General features: G+C 40.3%; 1 protein-coding gene across 4 annotated transcripts in view; it reads right to left on the bottom strand.

Moving 5' to 3' along the window:
• Positions 1-15806, bottom strand: part of mtx3 (metaxin 3) — a 28685-nt gene extending 12879 nt beyond the window's left edge. For 2 of the 4 annotated variants that reach the window (XM_052020688.1, XM_052020689.1), the window contains exons 1-5: positions 15584-15796; positions 12935-13004; positions 10938-11014; positions 5872-5964; positions 3686-3868 (exon numbers count right to left, since the gene is read on the bottom strand). In XM_052020688.1, coding sequence (XP_051876648.1) covers positions 3686-3868; positions 5872-5964; positions 10938-11014; positions 12935-13004; positions 15584-15664 — 504 coding nt within the window. In that variant the 5' untranslated portion in view covers positions 15665-15796. Of the gene's footprint in view, positions 1-3685; positions 3869-5871; positions 5965-10937; positions 11015-12934; positions 13005-15308; positions 15500-15583 lie in introns of those variants that run through there. The other 2 variants (XM_052020687.1, XM_052020690.1) reach the window with 2 other exon arrangements.
• Positions 15807-15906: the final 100 nt, after the last annotated feature.

Raw genomic sequence — 15906 nt, 5'->3', positions numbered from 1 at the left:
ACAGTAATGAATACTATGTAGTTTAATGGAGCCTTCTGGATTCAATATAGAATTCTCCAATTTTACGCAGCTCATTCTTTCTGCCCATCATTTGAACTCAGGTTTTCTTATTCTGTTCCCTTTCAGAGACATCCCTTTGTTCTACCCCATTTGATACCCATCAGATGATACCCATCTACACCAATCCCATTTGTCTGGGTTAGGCCTCTTCACCTTTCCTTTCACAAGTACCTGTCCAAATGCCTTTTAAATGTTATAACTGTGTCTACCTCTACTACTTCTTTTGGCAGCTTGTTCCAGATAACCATTACCCTCTATGAAAAATTTACCCCTCACATCTCCTATAAATGTTTCTCCTCACTTTGAAGCCTCTGACGATGATCTTTGCATCGTTGATGGAGACGGGAGAGGTTCTGGAAGATTGGAGGGTTGTGGATGTTGTTCCCTTATTCAAGAAAGGGAGTAGGGATAGCCCAGGGAATTATAGACCAGTGAGTCTTACCTCAGTGGTTGGTAAGCTAATGGAGAAGATCCTGAGAGGCAGGATTTATGAACCTTTGGAGAGGTATAATATGATTAGGAATAGTGAGCATGGCTTTGTCAAGGGCAGGTCCTGCCTTATGAGCCTGACAATTTTTTGAGGATGTGACTAAACACATCGATGAAGGGAGAGCAGTAGGTGTACTGTATATGGATTTCAGCAAGGAGTTTGATAAGGTACCCCATGCGAGGCTTATTGAGAAAGTAAGGAGGCATGGGATCCAAGAGGACATTGCAGTGTGGATCCAGAACTGGCTGGCCCACGGAAGGCAAAGAGTGGTTGTTGAAGGGTCGTATTCTGCGTGGAGGTGGGTGACCAGTGGTATACCTCAGGGATCTGTACTGGGACCCTTGCTCTTTGTGAGTTTTATAAATAACCTGGATGAGGAAGTGGAGGGGTGGGTTAGTAGGTTTGCGGATGACACAAAGGTTGGGGGTGTTGTGGATAGTTTGGAGGGCCGTCAGAGGTTACAGAGGGACATAGATAGGATGCAAAGTTGGGCTGAGAAGTGGCAGATGCAGTTCAACCCAGATAAGTGTGAAGTGGTTCATTTTGGTAGGCTAAATATGATGGCAGAATATAGTATTAATGGTAGGACTCTTGGCAGTGTGGAGGTTCAGAGGGATCTTGGAGTCCGAGTCCATAGGATGCTCAAAGCGGCTGCGCAGGTTGACTCTGTGGTTAAGAAGGCATATGGCATATTGTCCTTCATCAATCGGGGAATTGAATTTAGGAGCCGAGAGGTATTGTTGCAGCTATATAGGTCTCTGGTCAGACCCCACATGGAGCACTGTGCTCAGTTCTGGTCGCCTCACTACAGGAAGGATGTGGAAGCCATAGAAAGGGTGCAGAGGAGATTTACAAGGATGCTGCCTGGAATGCGGAGCATGCCTTATGAAAGCAGGTTGAGGGGACTCTGCCTTTTCTCCTTGGAGCGACAGAGGATGAGGGGGGACCTGATAGAGATATATAAGATGATGAGAGGTATTGATCGGGTAGATAGTCAGAGGCTTTTCCCCAGGGCTGAAATGGTGGCCACAAGAGAACATAGGTTTAAGGTGCTGAAGAGTAGGTATAGAGGAGATGTCAGGGGTAAGTGCGTGGAATGGGCTGCCGGTAACGGTGGTGGAGGCGGATATAATAGGGTCTTTTAAGAGACTGTTGGATAGGTACATGGAGCTCAGAAAAATAGAGGGCATATGAGTAAGCCTAGTAATTTCTAGGGTAGGGACATGTTTGGCACAGCTTTGTGGGCTGAAGGGCCTGAATTGTGCTGTAGTTTTTCTATGAATCTGTGCTCTCTAGTTCCAGACTCCCCTGCCTTTTGGGGGGGGGGGGGCAGGGGGGAAGGACTCAAGACCATCTATGCCTCTGAACTTTATAAATCTCTACAAGGTCAGCCCTCAGCCTCCTATGTTGCAGTGAGAATAAACCCAGCTTATCTAGTATCTCCTTATAACTATAGCACTCCATTTCTGGCCAATTATCTCTGCACTCTCCCTATTGCTACCACATCCTTTATGTACTGTGATGATCAGAACTGTACACAATACTCCAAATGTAGTCTAACCAATATTCAGTGCAACTGCAACATGGCATCTTAACTTTTATATTCAATGCCTCAGCCTATGAACACAAGCATACTAAATATTTTTTAAAAGTCTCTGATTGGAGAGACCTGCCAAAAACCATCTAGCAGCGTGGGTTCAAGACCTCAGGATCCACCAAGTACAATTCTGGCTTGTGGAATAGCTGTGGCAGCAAGGCTTGGATCTTCATTGGATACAGGTGGCAAAAAAATATAAAGCAGTTGTGGGAGTAGCAATTTTAGGATGAAATGAAGCACAATCTGACCCCAATATGATGTGGATTTTAATGCATCAGAAAGTAGTGATACAAGGTCAAGATTATGCAAAACTTCTACAATGGAGCACAAGAGGCTGTTAAGGCAGGGACCAAGAAGAGATACCTTCAGATTTGAATGGCATATCAAGGTTTCTTATCATCTGAGTCAACTCTGTATTGACAGAGGGGAAATGCAATGGAAATGTAGAGTTATTGGACAAAGATCAAATAAGGTGGCTTTGTTGCCAATGTCAAATTCTGGATGCTCTTCTCAATACTGTGGAGTCATGCTTTTTGAAACCCTTTGCAAGGGTATTATTAGTATTATTAGATGGAATAGCCGCACAGTTCCTGGCTCAGAGTCTTTGGTATTTCAGGGACAACTATGTTACCTACACCACAGCCTTTTGTAAGATGGAAACATGCAGTTTGAGGACTCTACTTGGAAAAGCAATTCATGCATTAGTGCGGAGCTTCATGCCACCAGCCTTGAACTATTTCTCAGTTGCTTGAAATAGCACTCATGATTAATATTTTCTTATCCACAAGTTTAATCTATAAAAATTATTTACAATCACCTTCCTGAAAAAGTCCAGTGTTTTCCTGTATTGTTCACCTAATGATTCTCCCAACATGCAATACTACAAGGGCCCAAAATGTTTAATTTACATCTCAGTGACCAGAAGTAACTTTTGCATTCAAGGTGCAGCCCAACTAACAACAGTCATTTACAGTTCTTAGACAATAATTTACAGTTCTTAGACAATAATTTACAGAATGGACATGAAAAACAGATGCTGAGACAGGAGAAGGCAAAGTTAACTATATACCATTTGGACAAAGGGCTTGGCTGTTGCTGACTCTTTGGTCCATTAATGGTCAATTGTGATGTTAAATAAGTTTAAATTGTTTAAAACAGCCAAAAGTTATTAAACTTTAATAAAATTAGCTGGATATAATTTCTCAACATTATTGACTACATTTTACCCTCACTTTGATTGTAGGTAAAAATTAACACGTTTTATAAGAGAAAAAGAACTGCACATGCTGAAAATCTGAAATAAATACAGAAAATGTTGGAAACACTCAGCTGCTCAAGCAGTAACTATGGACTCTTTGTCAGGCAGAGGGTCTCTGATCTGAAACATTAGCTTCACTTCCCTTTGGACAGATGCTTCCTGACCTGCTGAGTGCTTCTAGCATTTTCTACCTTCCAATAATAACTTGAATGGTTTAGGAGTTTCTAAATCAACGTTAATTCAAACTATTAAATGATCAAGGATCAGGAGGCTCCCTTACCTGTGTTTCCACCTCCTTGATGTTGTAGAAAGGTGGCTCTCCTCTGGACAGAACTATCTGATTCATTGCAGATCTTGACATCTGCCCTGGTATGTAGAAATTCAATGGAAAGGGGATTCTTGAAGCAAACCATGGTCGGGTCAGATTGCAGTAATTCTCGATGTCAACCCAGAAAGCGTGCAGCTGCACAGAATTGTTATTAAGCACCATTTATCAGTGATAGCATGCAAAAGATATTCTAAACTTGTATGGTAAGAAGGTGCTTGTTCAATGATTCTAGGTGGCATAGTGAGCTGCTTCAACAGAATACTTTAAACTCAAATTAAGTTATCATAGAATTTAATTAGGCTGAATTATTAATATAACAAATGACTCATTTAATCTTATCATGCCAATTGCGCGAGGGAAACATTTCTTAAAGGTCAATTAGAAAGTGAATAATTACATCAATAAATCAGTGAACTACAAAAGTGTGTCTTACATGCAATTCCACCAAAAATGCAGCATTTTGCTAAAATTATTTAATGTAAAATGATATCATTTCTCATATCCAGTGGCTTCTATCACTACTCCAAGTTTCACTTCTATGGATGTTGGTTCATGCCTGAGGGGTCTTAAGTGAGTGCATCTGTAAAATTGTTTGCAAATAAGGGGGTCACCCATTTAAGATACATGAGGTGCGAAGTGTCATAGGCATTTCGAACGGTTCCTCAACTATTCTTTGTGGCAGAGAACCTTTCCATATTTTTAAAGGCAAAGTAGAAATATACTAAATAAGCAAAGTGCCGGGGGGGGGGGGGGGGGGGGGGGGGGGTGGAGGTGGTGGTAGGCAACAGCAGGTAGAGGGAATGCAGAGATGACATGACAATCAGTATATCAATGAATGGCAGAGCAGGCTTGAGGCTCTGAGTGGCCCACTTCTCCTCATTTGTACGTTAGTATTTTAATTAACAAAAAGTGGCTCATTGTAAATTTGAGAGAACAATATATTACTTTCACCGTGTACCCCATGTTAGGGAAGGGTGGCATTCCAAGAAAACCATCCACATCATGATTTTCCGTATCGCAAACCCTTTATTCCCTATTGAATCCCATGTTATGTGCAGATGTGTTCCTGAAGCTTGTGCTGTCACAATCACTTTGATGCAGGAAACCCCAAGTGCCAATATCTTGTATTACTTCTGACATTGGAATATGGTTTTAAAACTTAAACATTTGAAGTGCTGCTAATGCCTATTCAAGGATGAATGTTTTGTGATTTGATCTCAATGAACCCTTTAAGTTAAACATAATGACCTGCACATATGTGACCCCTTAACACTTCTCTCAATGTTTCTGCTTTAATGACTCACTTTGAAGTGCAGTATCTAATATAGTGCCAAAATAGTCAGCCAGATGACACAAATGCTAGAAACCCGCACAGTGACGTCACAACATCGTAAATAACTGGAATTCAGGAGCTTTCAAGTAAGTAACTCCTGGACTTGTATGGAACTGCTATAAGCCCGAGATTAGCTGAATGACGGACGCCAGCACATTTGTTGCTTTGTTCCTTTGTTGGGGTCCATTTCGAGTCCAACAGCAAAGCCACTGGCTGGGATTTCCCAGCATTACTCTGGGAATTCATTTCTCCCACCCTACACCAGTGAGATTGCAAGCTAAAGCAAGTTAAGCAGTTTGTATACTGGCATTTTAATTAGTCCTTGCTCTATTAATAGGTTTTCAATTAATTTTATTTGGTTATTTAAATTATTGAAGGAATTTTGATACAGTGTAAACCCACGTTATTTGTTTTCGTTACACAAGAGGAAATTTTTATTCTGTATCTCAGATTTTTTGTTAGTGATTTGTGAATTCCTCAAAGGCAAATTTCCATTATCCAAACTGTCATACTGCAGGGGTATACTGTACTAGCAAGGAAACCAAAAGTAACTCACTTTTCCCTCCCCCAATTCTTTTCAGAAAGGAAAAAAAAATCTACTGATGGTTTAAGGACAGATGTATTACAAGGTTTGACGTGGAGAGACCAACTAAAGACAATGTTTATACAACAGTCCTTTAGATGAATGAAGATCACAGAACAGGGCTCATTAAATTAAGATCCACAAGATTAAATGAGATGCAAATGAAAACTGCTTAATTGACTAATGTCAGCAGAAAATGTGCTACTTAAATATTTTTTTTACCAAAGCTGGACGTAGCTTCTCTTCAATCAGTGCAATAAATGCCAAAGTGTCAGCTCCCTGTTTAGCTGTTAATTCGTAGTCAGCATTATATTTCTGTCAAACGAAATAAGTAGAGTGAATAAAACCTTAATTCTTGCATCTTTCAAGCCAAAAATGGAACTGATACAACACTCTTCCAACTCAATATACTTTACAGCTCATCATGCCTTGCATCCATCTGTAGTATGAAAGGCCAGGGGTCAGATGACAGTGACAACACTACTGACCCCCATGGTCGGATGATAGCATTGCCTATCAGGTCGGAAGCTACACCACTGTCAATCAAGGGTCTGGCTCCGCCCCACCAATTAAAGAGCACACCTGAGGATTGGCTCATAACCCACCTTTGTTCTTGACCCTGAATCATTGGCTTGTTTCACCTGAGCGGGCTCCACCCCGCTACAGCCCTATAAAAGATGGTACACGTGGGCTCTCTTCCTCTTTTCCGATTGCTGCTGGGGTCGAGACCACAGGTGGGAGGGTGCACTTCCGCAGGGGTCTAGCAGTGTCCTGAGTAAACTCCCAGTAGCGTAGAACCGTTGTTTGTCCCGATTCAGGGGGTCCAGGCAGCATATTTGTTCATCCCCTGATCGTCTGTACTAGTTCATTGTGTGTGAGCATGTGTGCACTTCACTCCTGTTGCGACTCCCCCACGTTTCTCGATCACCCTAGTGCGAGGGTGCATTTGTTCCTTCACATTCTGTTCCTGCGTCAGTCCTTGTGAATAAAATCCTCCTTTTAAAGTACAAAGACTGTGTGTCCAGATACCTTTATCTTTAAGATACCAAAAGAACCTCTCTCATAACACCATCACTGCCAGAATCTGAATCAAATGTTTCTTTCAGTGAGAACAGCAATCAACTTTAATGCACGTCTTCATTGCCATCATCAACTGTGTCTAGGTACAAACTAACATTCCTGTGCTAGGTTCTTCTTTGACAGAGAGTTGTATAGAGAATACATAGAACCTGAAACACAGAAAATGGCTCAACAAAGCTGGTCTATGCCTATATTTATTCTTCACATGAACTTCCCACTGTTCACCAATATTCAATTCCTTTCTTCTTCATTCTTCTCTTAAAAATGTTTCAACCATGTGATAATGAACACCATATTCTCACCACTAATTCTTTACCTGGTCCATTATTGACTACCTTGCATTGTGCCCATTTTTTCTGGTCTATCCTATCAAATCCTTCCTTTAATGCTCAAAGTCCATCTTCATCCAGAGAAAAAGACAGCATAGTGGCACAGTATCTGCCCCACAGCACACAAGGTCCCTGGAGCTGTGTGTGTGAAGTCTGTATATAGGCTTCTGTGCATAGGCTTCTGTTATGTGCCCTGGTTTCTTCCCACACCAAAGCCATGCTGGTAGGTTAATTGGCTACAATAAATTACCCCTTAGTGTAGGTAAGCGGCAAAAGAATCAAAGGATAATTCATGGGCATGTAACAGAGAATTAAGTTTCATGGGTATATGGAAGGGTTGGCAGAAAAAGAAACAGGACTATGTGATTGGTCCCCTGGGAGATGGCATGGAATCCATGGGCTGAACGGCCTCCTTGTGTGGCAATAAGGAAGAGCTCCCAATTGTTCAGTCTTTCCTAATCCACTCAATTGTGGTAAAATACTTGTAATGTTTGTGTGGTCAAAACAAGGTTCATATGAAGTTGACCGATTAAAATTTAAACAAAACCTTTCAGCCATCCCAAAGTCCTTTACAGCCAAGAAAGTACTACAAGGGCAGTTACTGTTCTAACACAGGACTCACATTTAGGGAATTTATAAGGAGAGATTGGATAGGCTGGGTTTGCTTTCCCTGGAGCGAAGGAGGCCGAGAGGCGACATGATAGGAGGTATATAAAATTATGAGAGGCATAGATACAGTAGATAGCCAGAGTCTGTTTCCCATAGTAGAGGTGTCTAAAACTAGAGAGCACAGGTTTAAAGTGAGAGGGAGGAGGTTCAAACGAGGATCCAAAGGGTAAATCTTTCACACAAAAAGTAGTTGGTAAGTAGAATGAGTTGTCAGAGGAGGTGGTAGAGGCAGAAATATTTAAGAGGCATCTGGGCAGGTACTCAAATGGGCACATTAAAGTAAACAAGAAGGATATAGAAACAATGTACGTGCGTGGGATTAGTATAGATAGGCATAATGGTCAACATAGACAGAGTGGGCCAAAGGGCCCATTTCTATGCAGGATGGGTAAGCAAAGTTGTTAAGAACAAAACAAGCTATTTACCTTTATCATACAAAGCATAGAATATAACATCAGGGAGGCTACTAATAGATAAAAGATTAGTTTGGAAATAGCTAGAGTTCTTGATACCACATCACAAGAAGGAACAGTATGACAGTTGTAATCCATCCCTTTAGGAATCAAAAATTTATGGCAGTCTACTTAGCTCGTGTCCATGGCAGCTGAAAAAAGTTACTTAGACCATTTTCATTTCCCATCTCTTGTTCTGCAGCACAGGCTAACTGATCTTTCCTTATAACTAAGGTTTTCCAGTCCCAGCAACACTCTTGTATCCATTCTTGTGCCACCATATCCTTCCTGTAACCAGGACTGTACACAGCATTCCAGCTATGCCCTAACTAATCTTTTATCTATTGGTAGCATGGCCTCCCTGCTGTTATATTCTATGCTTTATATGATAAAGGCAAATAGCTTGTTTTTGTTCTTAACAACCCTACTTACCTTGCTGCTGATCCTCTACATTGCTCATTTAAAATGAACCCCAGTTCATAGTTTTGTAACGAGAATTATATTTTCCAACTTGCATTAATAGTGAGGATCTTATGCAACTTGATTTCTAATCAGATCACTTGCAGGTGCTTCTATGGTGGTAACAGGGTACTTTGTTTCCCTAGTTTCAGTATCACTGAATGGTCAGATAAGGGAGCATGTGAACATACAGAGATCATAGCCCACATCGGTGTCAACAGCATAGGAAGAAACAGGAATTAATTTTAATTTTTGAAGAGAGGCAGGACCTTGAAAGAATGTAATTTTTGAATTCCTATCAATACCACATACTAGTCAGGACAGAACAAATGAATGCACGGCTGTACAGATGGTGTAGGAGGGAGGACCTTAGATTTCAGAGAAAGTGGGAATGTTTCTGGAAGAGATGGGACCTCAAAGTCAGATGGATTGTACCTCACTAGGAATGGGATCAACATCCTCCTGGGAGAGTTTGCTAATGCTTTCGAAGAGGATTTAAATTGGCTTGGCAGGTGGATAGGAACCAGAAGGTAGAATCTGAAGGGAGAAAAGCTAATCTGGAAATAGAAGACAGGATTTAGGCAAAGGAATATTTGGGAAGGCAAAAAAAACATCAATGGTGCAGGGCAATGGCAGGGGTATCTAAAGCAGAGTGCATCAGTAAGCACAAGAGTGCACCAGCAAATAGTGTCAGACTAGAGAAAATTAAAATGAAAAGGCACACTGTATTCATAACAAGGCAAGCAAGTTGATAGCACAAATAGAAATAAATGGGAATGATCTCACAGCCATTACAGAGAAATGCTGCAAAATCCCTCTTTCTCAATACTCCCTGAGACCCTACTATTCAATGTGTGTGACCTACCCTTATTAGTCCACCCAAAATGCATCACCTCACGCTTATTGGGATTAAATTCCACCTGCCATTGGTCTGCCCATCTTACCAACTGATCAATATCATCCTGTTGCCCATAACTATCCTCCTTACTATTCAGAACACCCACAATTCTCATATCATCTTCCAATTTACCAATCATGGCTTCTACATTCTTGTCAAATCATTAATGCTTGTAACAAGACAGCAAGAGTCCCAGTACTGATTCCTGTGGTACACCACTGGTCACAGGCTTCCAAGCACAGAAACAGCCCTCAATTATCACCTTCTGCCCACTATTATAAAGTCAAGTTTGGATCCATTTTGCCCTGTACCCCATGGGTTCTTACTTTTAGATCAGTCTCCCACATGGCACCTTGTCAACAGCCTTACTGTACATTACATCAACTTCACTGCCCTCATCAACACATCATTATTGTTTCATAGGATCTCAAATCTCCTGCCTTGTATCCCAAGCTGCTATGGGAGGCATCTCATGAGGCCCTGGGAATTTATCAACCTTTAAGTCCATTTAATAACTCCTCCTTTTTAATGATAACACGTTCCAGAATTTTGTCACCCCGCTCCCCGAATTCTCTAGCTAAAATGCTCTTCTCCTTAGTGAAGGAGATAAAAAATATTCATCTAAGACATCTACATCTTCTGGCTCTGTGCACAGATTACCATTTTCGTTGCTAAATTCTTTGGTTATCCTCTTGCCATTACCACATTGGGCTGAATCTTATTGGGGTGGGTCTATTGCCTCAGAATCACCTTCTGTGATCTCCTCACACCCATACCCACCAGACACAGATATAGAGGGCCCAGTCAGCAAAGCCTCACTCAGTTTTGCAGGCTGTCAAAGCTCTGAACATCATTTAACAGATTTTAGTAAAAAGTCTCTGACGTGTAGGGACATTTAAAAACTACTAAAATTGAAGTAACTTTTAAATAAAACAAAAAACAAAATCAACTGAACTGAAGCAATTAATAAGGAATATGCCTCCAATTGCTTCTCTACAATACTACAAATCACAATTAAAATCAGTGGGGTCTGGGATCCTTTGCTAGGTCATATCAACAAGACCTGAAGAGCTGTCGCTCTGCTGTTTAAGGCATAAGCTAAAGTTTCATGAACCAGACCCATTACCAACTGGTTTAATACATTACTGGGTCATTCTCACACTGCAGTCTGTGAAATGTTGGTAAAAACAGGAGTTACTTTTCATCATTGAGTTTCTAAATGCTGTACAGCCAGTTATGAAAACTATATAAATGTAAAATATAAAGTAAAGCCACATATTAGTTTAAGTAACCTTGAATAAAGCTGCAATCAGCAGTAAACATTCAAGTAAAATCCACTTTCGTTATAATTATTTTGTGTGCAACCAATTGTATTTAATTAACCCAGCACAACAAACATACCTGTTTCCTCAGGAAGTTCAGAATATTATCAGGTTGCACAAAGTTCATATTATCTGAAATCAATACTGGAATGTCACCTAAAGGAGGGAAATTAACAACATTATAAATCAATCTTCACTATAAATACCACATTGTGGCAGTGTTACTCGGACCCCTGGATTCTTAGCCTTAATTTTACACAGACATAGAAACATTCAGTTTGGGGAAGATTTCCACACAACAAATAAAGTTCCAAATTATGTTTCAGACAATTCCCACATCCCCATCTCTCCCTAGAGCTGCTGGTTCCCTTCACGGGCACCAGTTTCTCTCCTGTACCAGACTAATATAAATTTTTGAAAATAGTATCTCTTCTATCTAATAGAAGCCAGACCAAAAAGTAACAAGCTATGCTCACTGCAATTTAAAGAAATGAGAGGCAAATTTGTTGAAACTTAAAGGTCCTGATAGCCATTTTGCCTAAATGAAGACTCAAAAATTAAGAAAAAGGATTCAGCCATTTAAGACTGAGATGAGGAGAAATTCTTTTACTCAGGGCACTGTAAATCTCCAGAAATTTGTGCCTCAAATGCTCGTCAAAGGGGAAATTGACAGATTGTTGGATACTAAAAGAATTGATGGATATGAGGATTGGGCAGGGCTGCTAGCGTCTTTTAGAATGGCAGAGCAGGCTTAAGGGATCTATTCCTGCTACACCTCTACAGTCAATAGCTTTTGCATATTCTTTCCCAGTTAACATTAGGGTGGTTGAATGTCCATTGAAAGGCCTTATTTACTCATCCTTACAGTTTATCACACCTCCTCTCACATGTAGGAAGGAGTTTTCCAATTTGTCAGAAAACCTCTAACCAGGAATGTTGAGCTGCCATCCTTTAACTCATCATTCATTAACAGTTGGTAAGTAATACTTTGACACATCTCCCTGTGTCTCCACCTCTGCCTTCCTAATACTATAATTTTGGAAGGCAGTAAATTTAGTAGGTACTGTCCTATTTCAGTCACCCACATGATCACAATACAAATCATTACATTCATGTGGAAATAAAGTCCCAAAGAATATTCTTCCTCACAGATCTATCTTAAAATTATGATAATAATATTAATACCACCAGTTCACAAATATACAGCTTTCCTATTCACAGATTTCCTCTTCAACAAATCCACAACCTTGGTTATGGGGACAGCAGCAAATAAATCAGTTCAGCTAATACAGCTCAGTTTATCAGACACACCGGGACTTGACAAAAAAACCTTGTATGGGTTGAGGCTGCTCTTGATCTCTCCTTCAGGGAGAGAATAATACACAAGCTGAGCCAAATGTGCATTTTTCTACCATCACCCTAATTTTGGGATCCAGATTTTCTGACTGGTATTATTTTAACACCAAACAATAGTAGAGGACGCAACCCAACAAAAAGTTTTTATTCAATCCAAATTCAACTAAAAATTGATACACAATTGACACCACTTAATAAGTGCAATTTTAAAATGCTATTCATACATAAATGACTTCTTGAACTCTAATATCCCGAGTGTGTACGTTTCCATTTGTCTTGGTAAGATTATTAGAAAATTATGTCTTTCTTCAGACGTATACAGAACTGAACTTGATGAATAATTTGAAAGGACTTTCACAGTTTTGTCACTATTGTTCATTTGGATGGTGGGGACAGGGGGAAAAAGATGTGGAAGGAGAGAAACTGTACTTCAGCCAATATAGTTGAAAAATATTTTAAAATACATCATCTCAGGTTGCTTCCACAATCATTTCACCCTGACACGAGAGCTTAAAGTCACCTTGTAAAATAAAAGTTGAGGATAAAATGTATTTTTTCACTACCAGCAATATTTTGAAGTTCATATGGATAGGACAACATACTTTATTACATGCAAGATTAGCATTATGTACTGATGTAATCCCCACGCCAACCCTGTGGCTCCATTTAATACTGAAAGTTTGAAGATTTACTGCAGTTTAAATGCATGTAAAATGGTACCTGTGGGTGTTTTCCATGGATTATTAATGAAGTACACTTTCAGAGGAGCCCGTGAAAATTTGGCATATGCCTGCAGTGAAAAGAGATAGGTGTATATTATGCACAGGAAATAGGCATTTTGAAGTTTTTATTTTAAGAAATGTTCAGGGTCCAAAAAAAAAGTTCACTTTTCAGCCAAATGAGTAAAATTATTTCCAATTCTTTTTTGTATTCACTGCCACTTTCAAGCACTTACTGCCTGTAATGTGTTAAACACAGAATAAAGCTATTTCTATCCTGCCCCCTCGTCCAACCTCAGCATTACAGCCCCTTTTGTGGTCAGAGTAAACCTGCCAGATTATAGCAGCTTTCCTCTGTGAATGCTAATGAACCTCCTGTGCTGCAATTTATAAACTTCCAGTTCACAATTGTACTGTACAACTAAGTTGCATTTCTACACTTCTTTAACACAATAAAGCATCAAGGTATTTCACAAATCTATTAACAGATAAAAGTTGACACCGTGTCACAGTGAGAGGCAGGTGACCAAAAGCATGGTCAAAGTGGAGGACTTCAAGGAAAGAATAGTAACAGGACAGGGAAGGAATCCTGACCTCAGGACTCAATCTGCTAAAGGCATGGCAGTTAAAGCTGCAACAGAGGCCATTAGGAATTTGCAAGAGGCCAGAAATGTAGAAGTACAAGTGATCTATCTCACAGGAATGTAGAGCTGTGGGTGGTTTCAGTGATAATGGAGCAGCCAGGGTAGAGGTGGTTGGTCACCAAGTTAATTGAATTGAAGTTGAGACACTGCCTGAGTAGAAGTCAACATGGTCAGCAGGAAGAGATTCTGGGGCAAACAAGGTGTTGTACAAGTTAGGATTATTGATTATTTTTATTTCACATCATAAGTTATACTATTTCTCCTCAAGTCACGAATATAGATCACAGACCCTAATGCAGGAAAATGGACTTCCTCCATAAGGTAAATAAAACAAAAAACAGTCCAGATGAAGGTTCTCAGTCTGAAATATCAGCTGTCCATTTCCCTCCACAGATACTGCCTGACACACTGAGTTCTTCCAGCAGTTTGTTTTTTTGCTTCAGATTCCAGCATCTGTAGTCTCTTGTCTCTCCAGAAAGTTTTTCACTGTACCTTGGTACAAGTGACAATAATAAACCAATACAATATCCACTGAAACCTGGTTAAGGCAGTAATCCATCTAAGTGTTTTGACAATATTCAGTAGGAGTGTGAAACTTGTGTTGTGCCTCCTACTTTGTAACTGCCATGAAACTCTTCCATCCTATGTAGCACCCACAAAATAATGCAGTATAATATTTTTCAATAAATTGAGATCTTATTCTGTTGTAACATTTTAGATACATTTAATTTATAGAAAAGCACAGGATGTTTTTCTTTTTTTAAAAAAGGGATGCAGGCAACAGAATTTTTTTTAATAAAGTTAAATCAGAGTAACTATCATTGCATGTTATAAACTAACTTGAAACAGGCAAAGTTCACCTAGAACATAATTGCTAAACCATTTCTATACACTTCTCACTCACCTTCCTTCAAGAAAGAACTACCTAAATCCGTTCAGAGATAGGGTAAACAACACAGTGGACTGAATAGAGGAATGTTCATCTTAATTTTGTGTGTTTGAAACTCAATCAGTCCTCTACATCACTGGATTCCTTCACAACACTTTAAAAGTTTGGCAATTCCCTACATTAGTGACCAGGTTCAACCCAAAGACCAGAGAGCTACATTCGCCATTCAACTCTTTGTTAACAGTTCTTCCACTCTGATGGAGTGCGTCAAGTTTTCTTTTCCATTCACTGCTGGACCACTTCTCATCTTCTTAAGGTAAGCAGAATTATATTGGAAATACAATATTTCCAATTGCTCCTTGCACATCCAACTTAAATTTCTAATACATCCCTCAGTCTGTTATTGCCCTGTAACACTGCAGTTAATTATCTCTGTACATTAAACAATGCCCAAACTACCCCATTCTCTGAGATGCACCCCCCACATTCCATAGAATATCTAATATTTTTTAAAAACTGAACACACGCTGAAACCTAGTAATGCGTAGACTTGTCTTTAGGAAAGGCAGTGACTTAATTTGGTTTCATCATGTGGCCCAATGTGATTTAATAGTCACAGCTTCACGGGCGTTTAAAAGCTTGGGTCCCTCTCCCCTACACTTTTTCTCCCCTACACTTTTTCTCCCCTACACTACACGCCTGACTTGCAAAAGAGTTCCATGCACTACAATGCCAGAGCAATACAAAAGGAAGAAATTATTTCCGTAGCTCCCCTTCTCTTCGATAATAAAACTCTTATTTAGTTTTCATCAATTTACTGTAGAATAAAAGCACTTGGAGACCTCTATGCACCCCGGTCTCCCAGGGACGGCCTGACCTTGAGTGACAGGTCACACGCCTCGACTGCACAAACAACACACGCATCCACGCAAGCAGGAGCTTTATTATTTTACTGCTTGACTAATGTTATGGGTTCTATTTCCTCTTCCTCAGTAAACGCCCGCAACAAACGCGAGAAGCAATCAAAACGTGCGACGCCCGAGCGCCTTCATAACAATTTGCACGATTAACGCACAACAAAAAAAAGACGAGTGCTCCTAGGGTGATTTTTGTTTACCAGAATGATGAGGGAGTCGGTGTGTACAGAGGGCAGTCCCCAGTCTCCTCCCCAGCACATCAACTCCATGGGCGACGCCATGTCTCCACTCTGTTTGAGCCGGAACCACTCGCTGGGTCTGGCGAGCAGCAACCGCTAATACGAGCAACTTGCCTGCTCTTAGCAAGGACACAACCTGCTACGCAATGCAGGTCTTCCAGCTCTCTCTCCCCTCCCACTGAACAATCACATGCAACCTTACATTTATTATTTCTTTAGTTGTTGGTTAGTTCCCTTTAAAGTAAAAGATACAATGCCAATCTGAAGGCACAAACTGTGGTACT

The sequence above is a fragment of the Pristis pectinata genome, chromosome 7 (assembly GCF_009764475.1).
Source record: "Pristis pectinata isolate sPriPec2 chromosome 7, sPriPec2.1.pri, whole genome shotgun sequence".
NCBI classification, from domain to species: domain Eukaryota; kingdom Metazoa; phylum Chordata; class Chondrichthyes; order Rhinopristiformes; family Pristidae; genus Pristis; species Pristis pectinata.
This window is presented reverse-complemented; position numbering and strand designations above follow the sequence as displayed.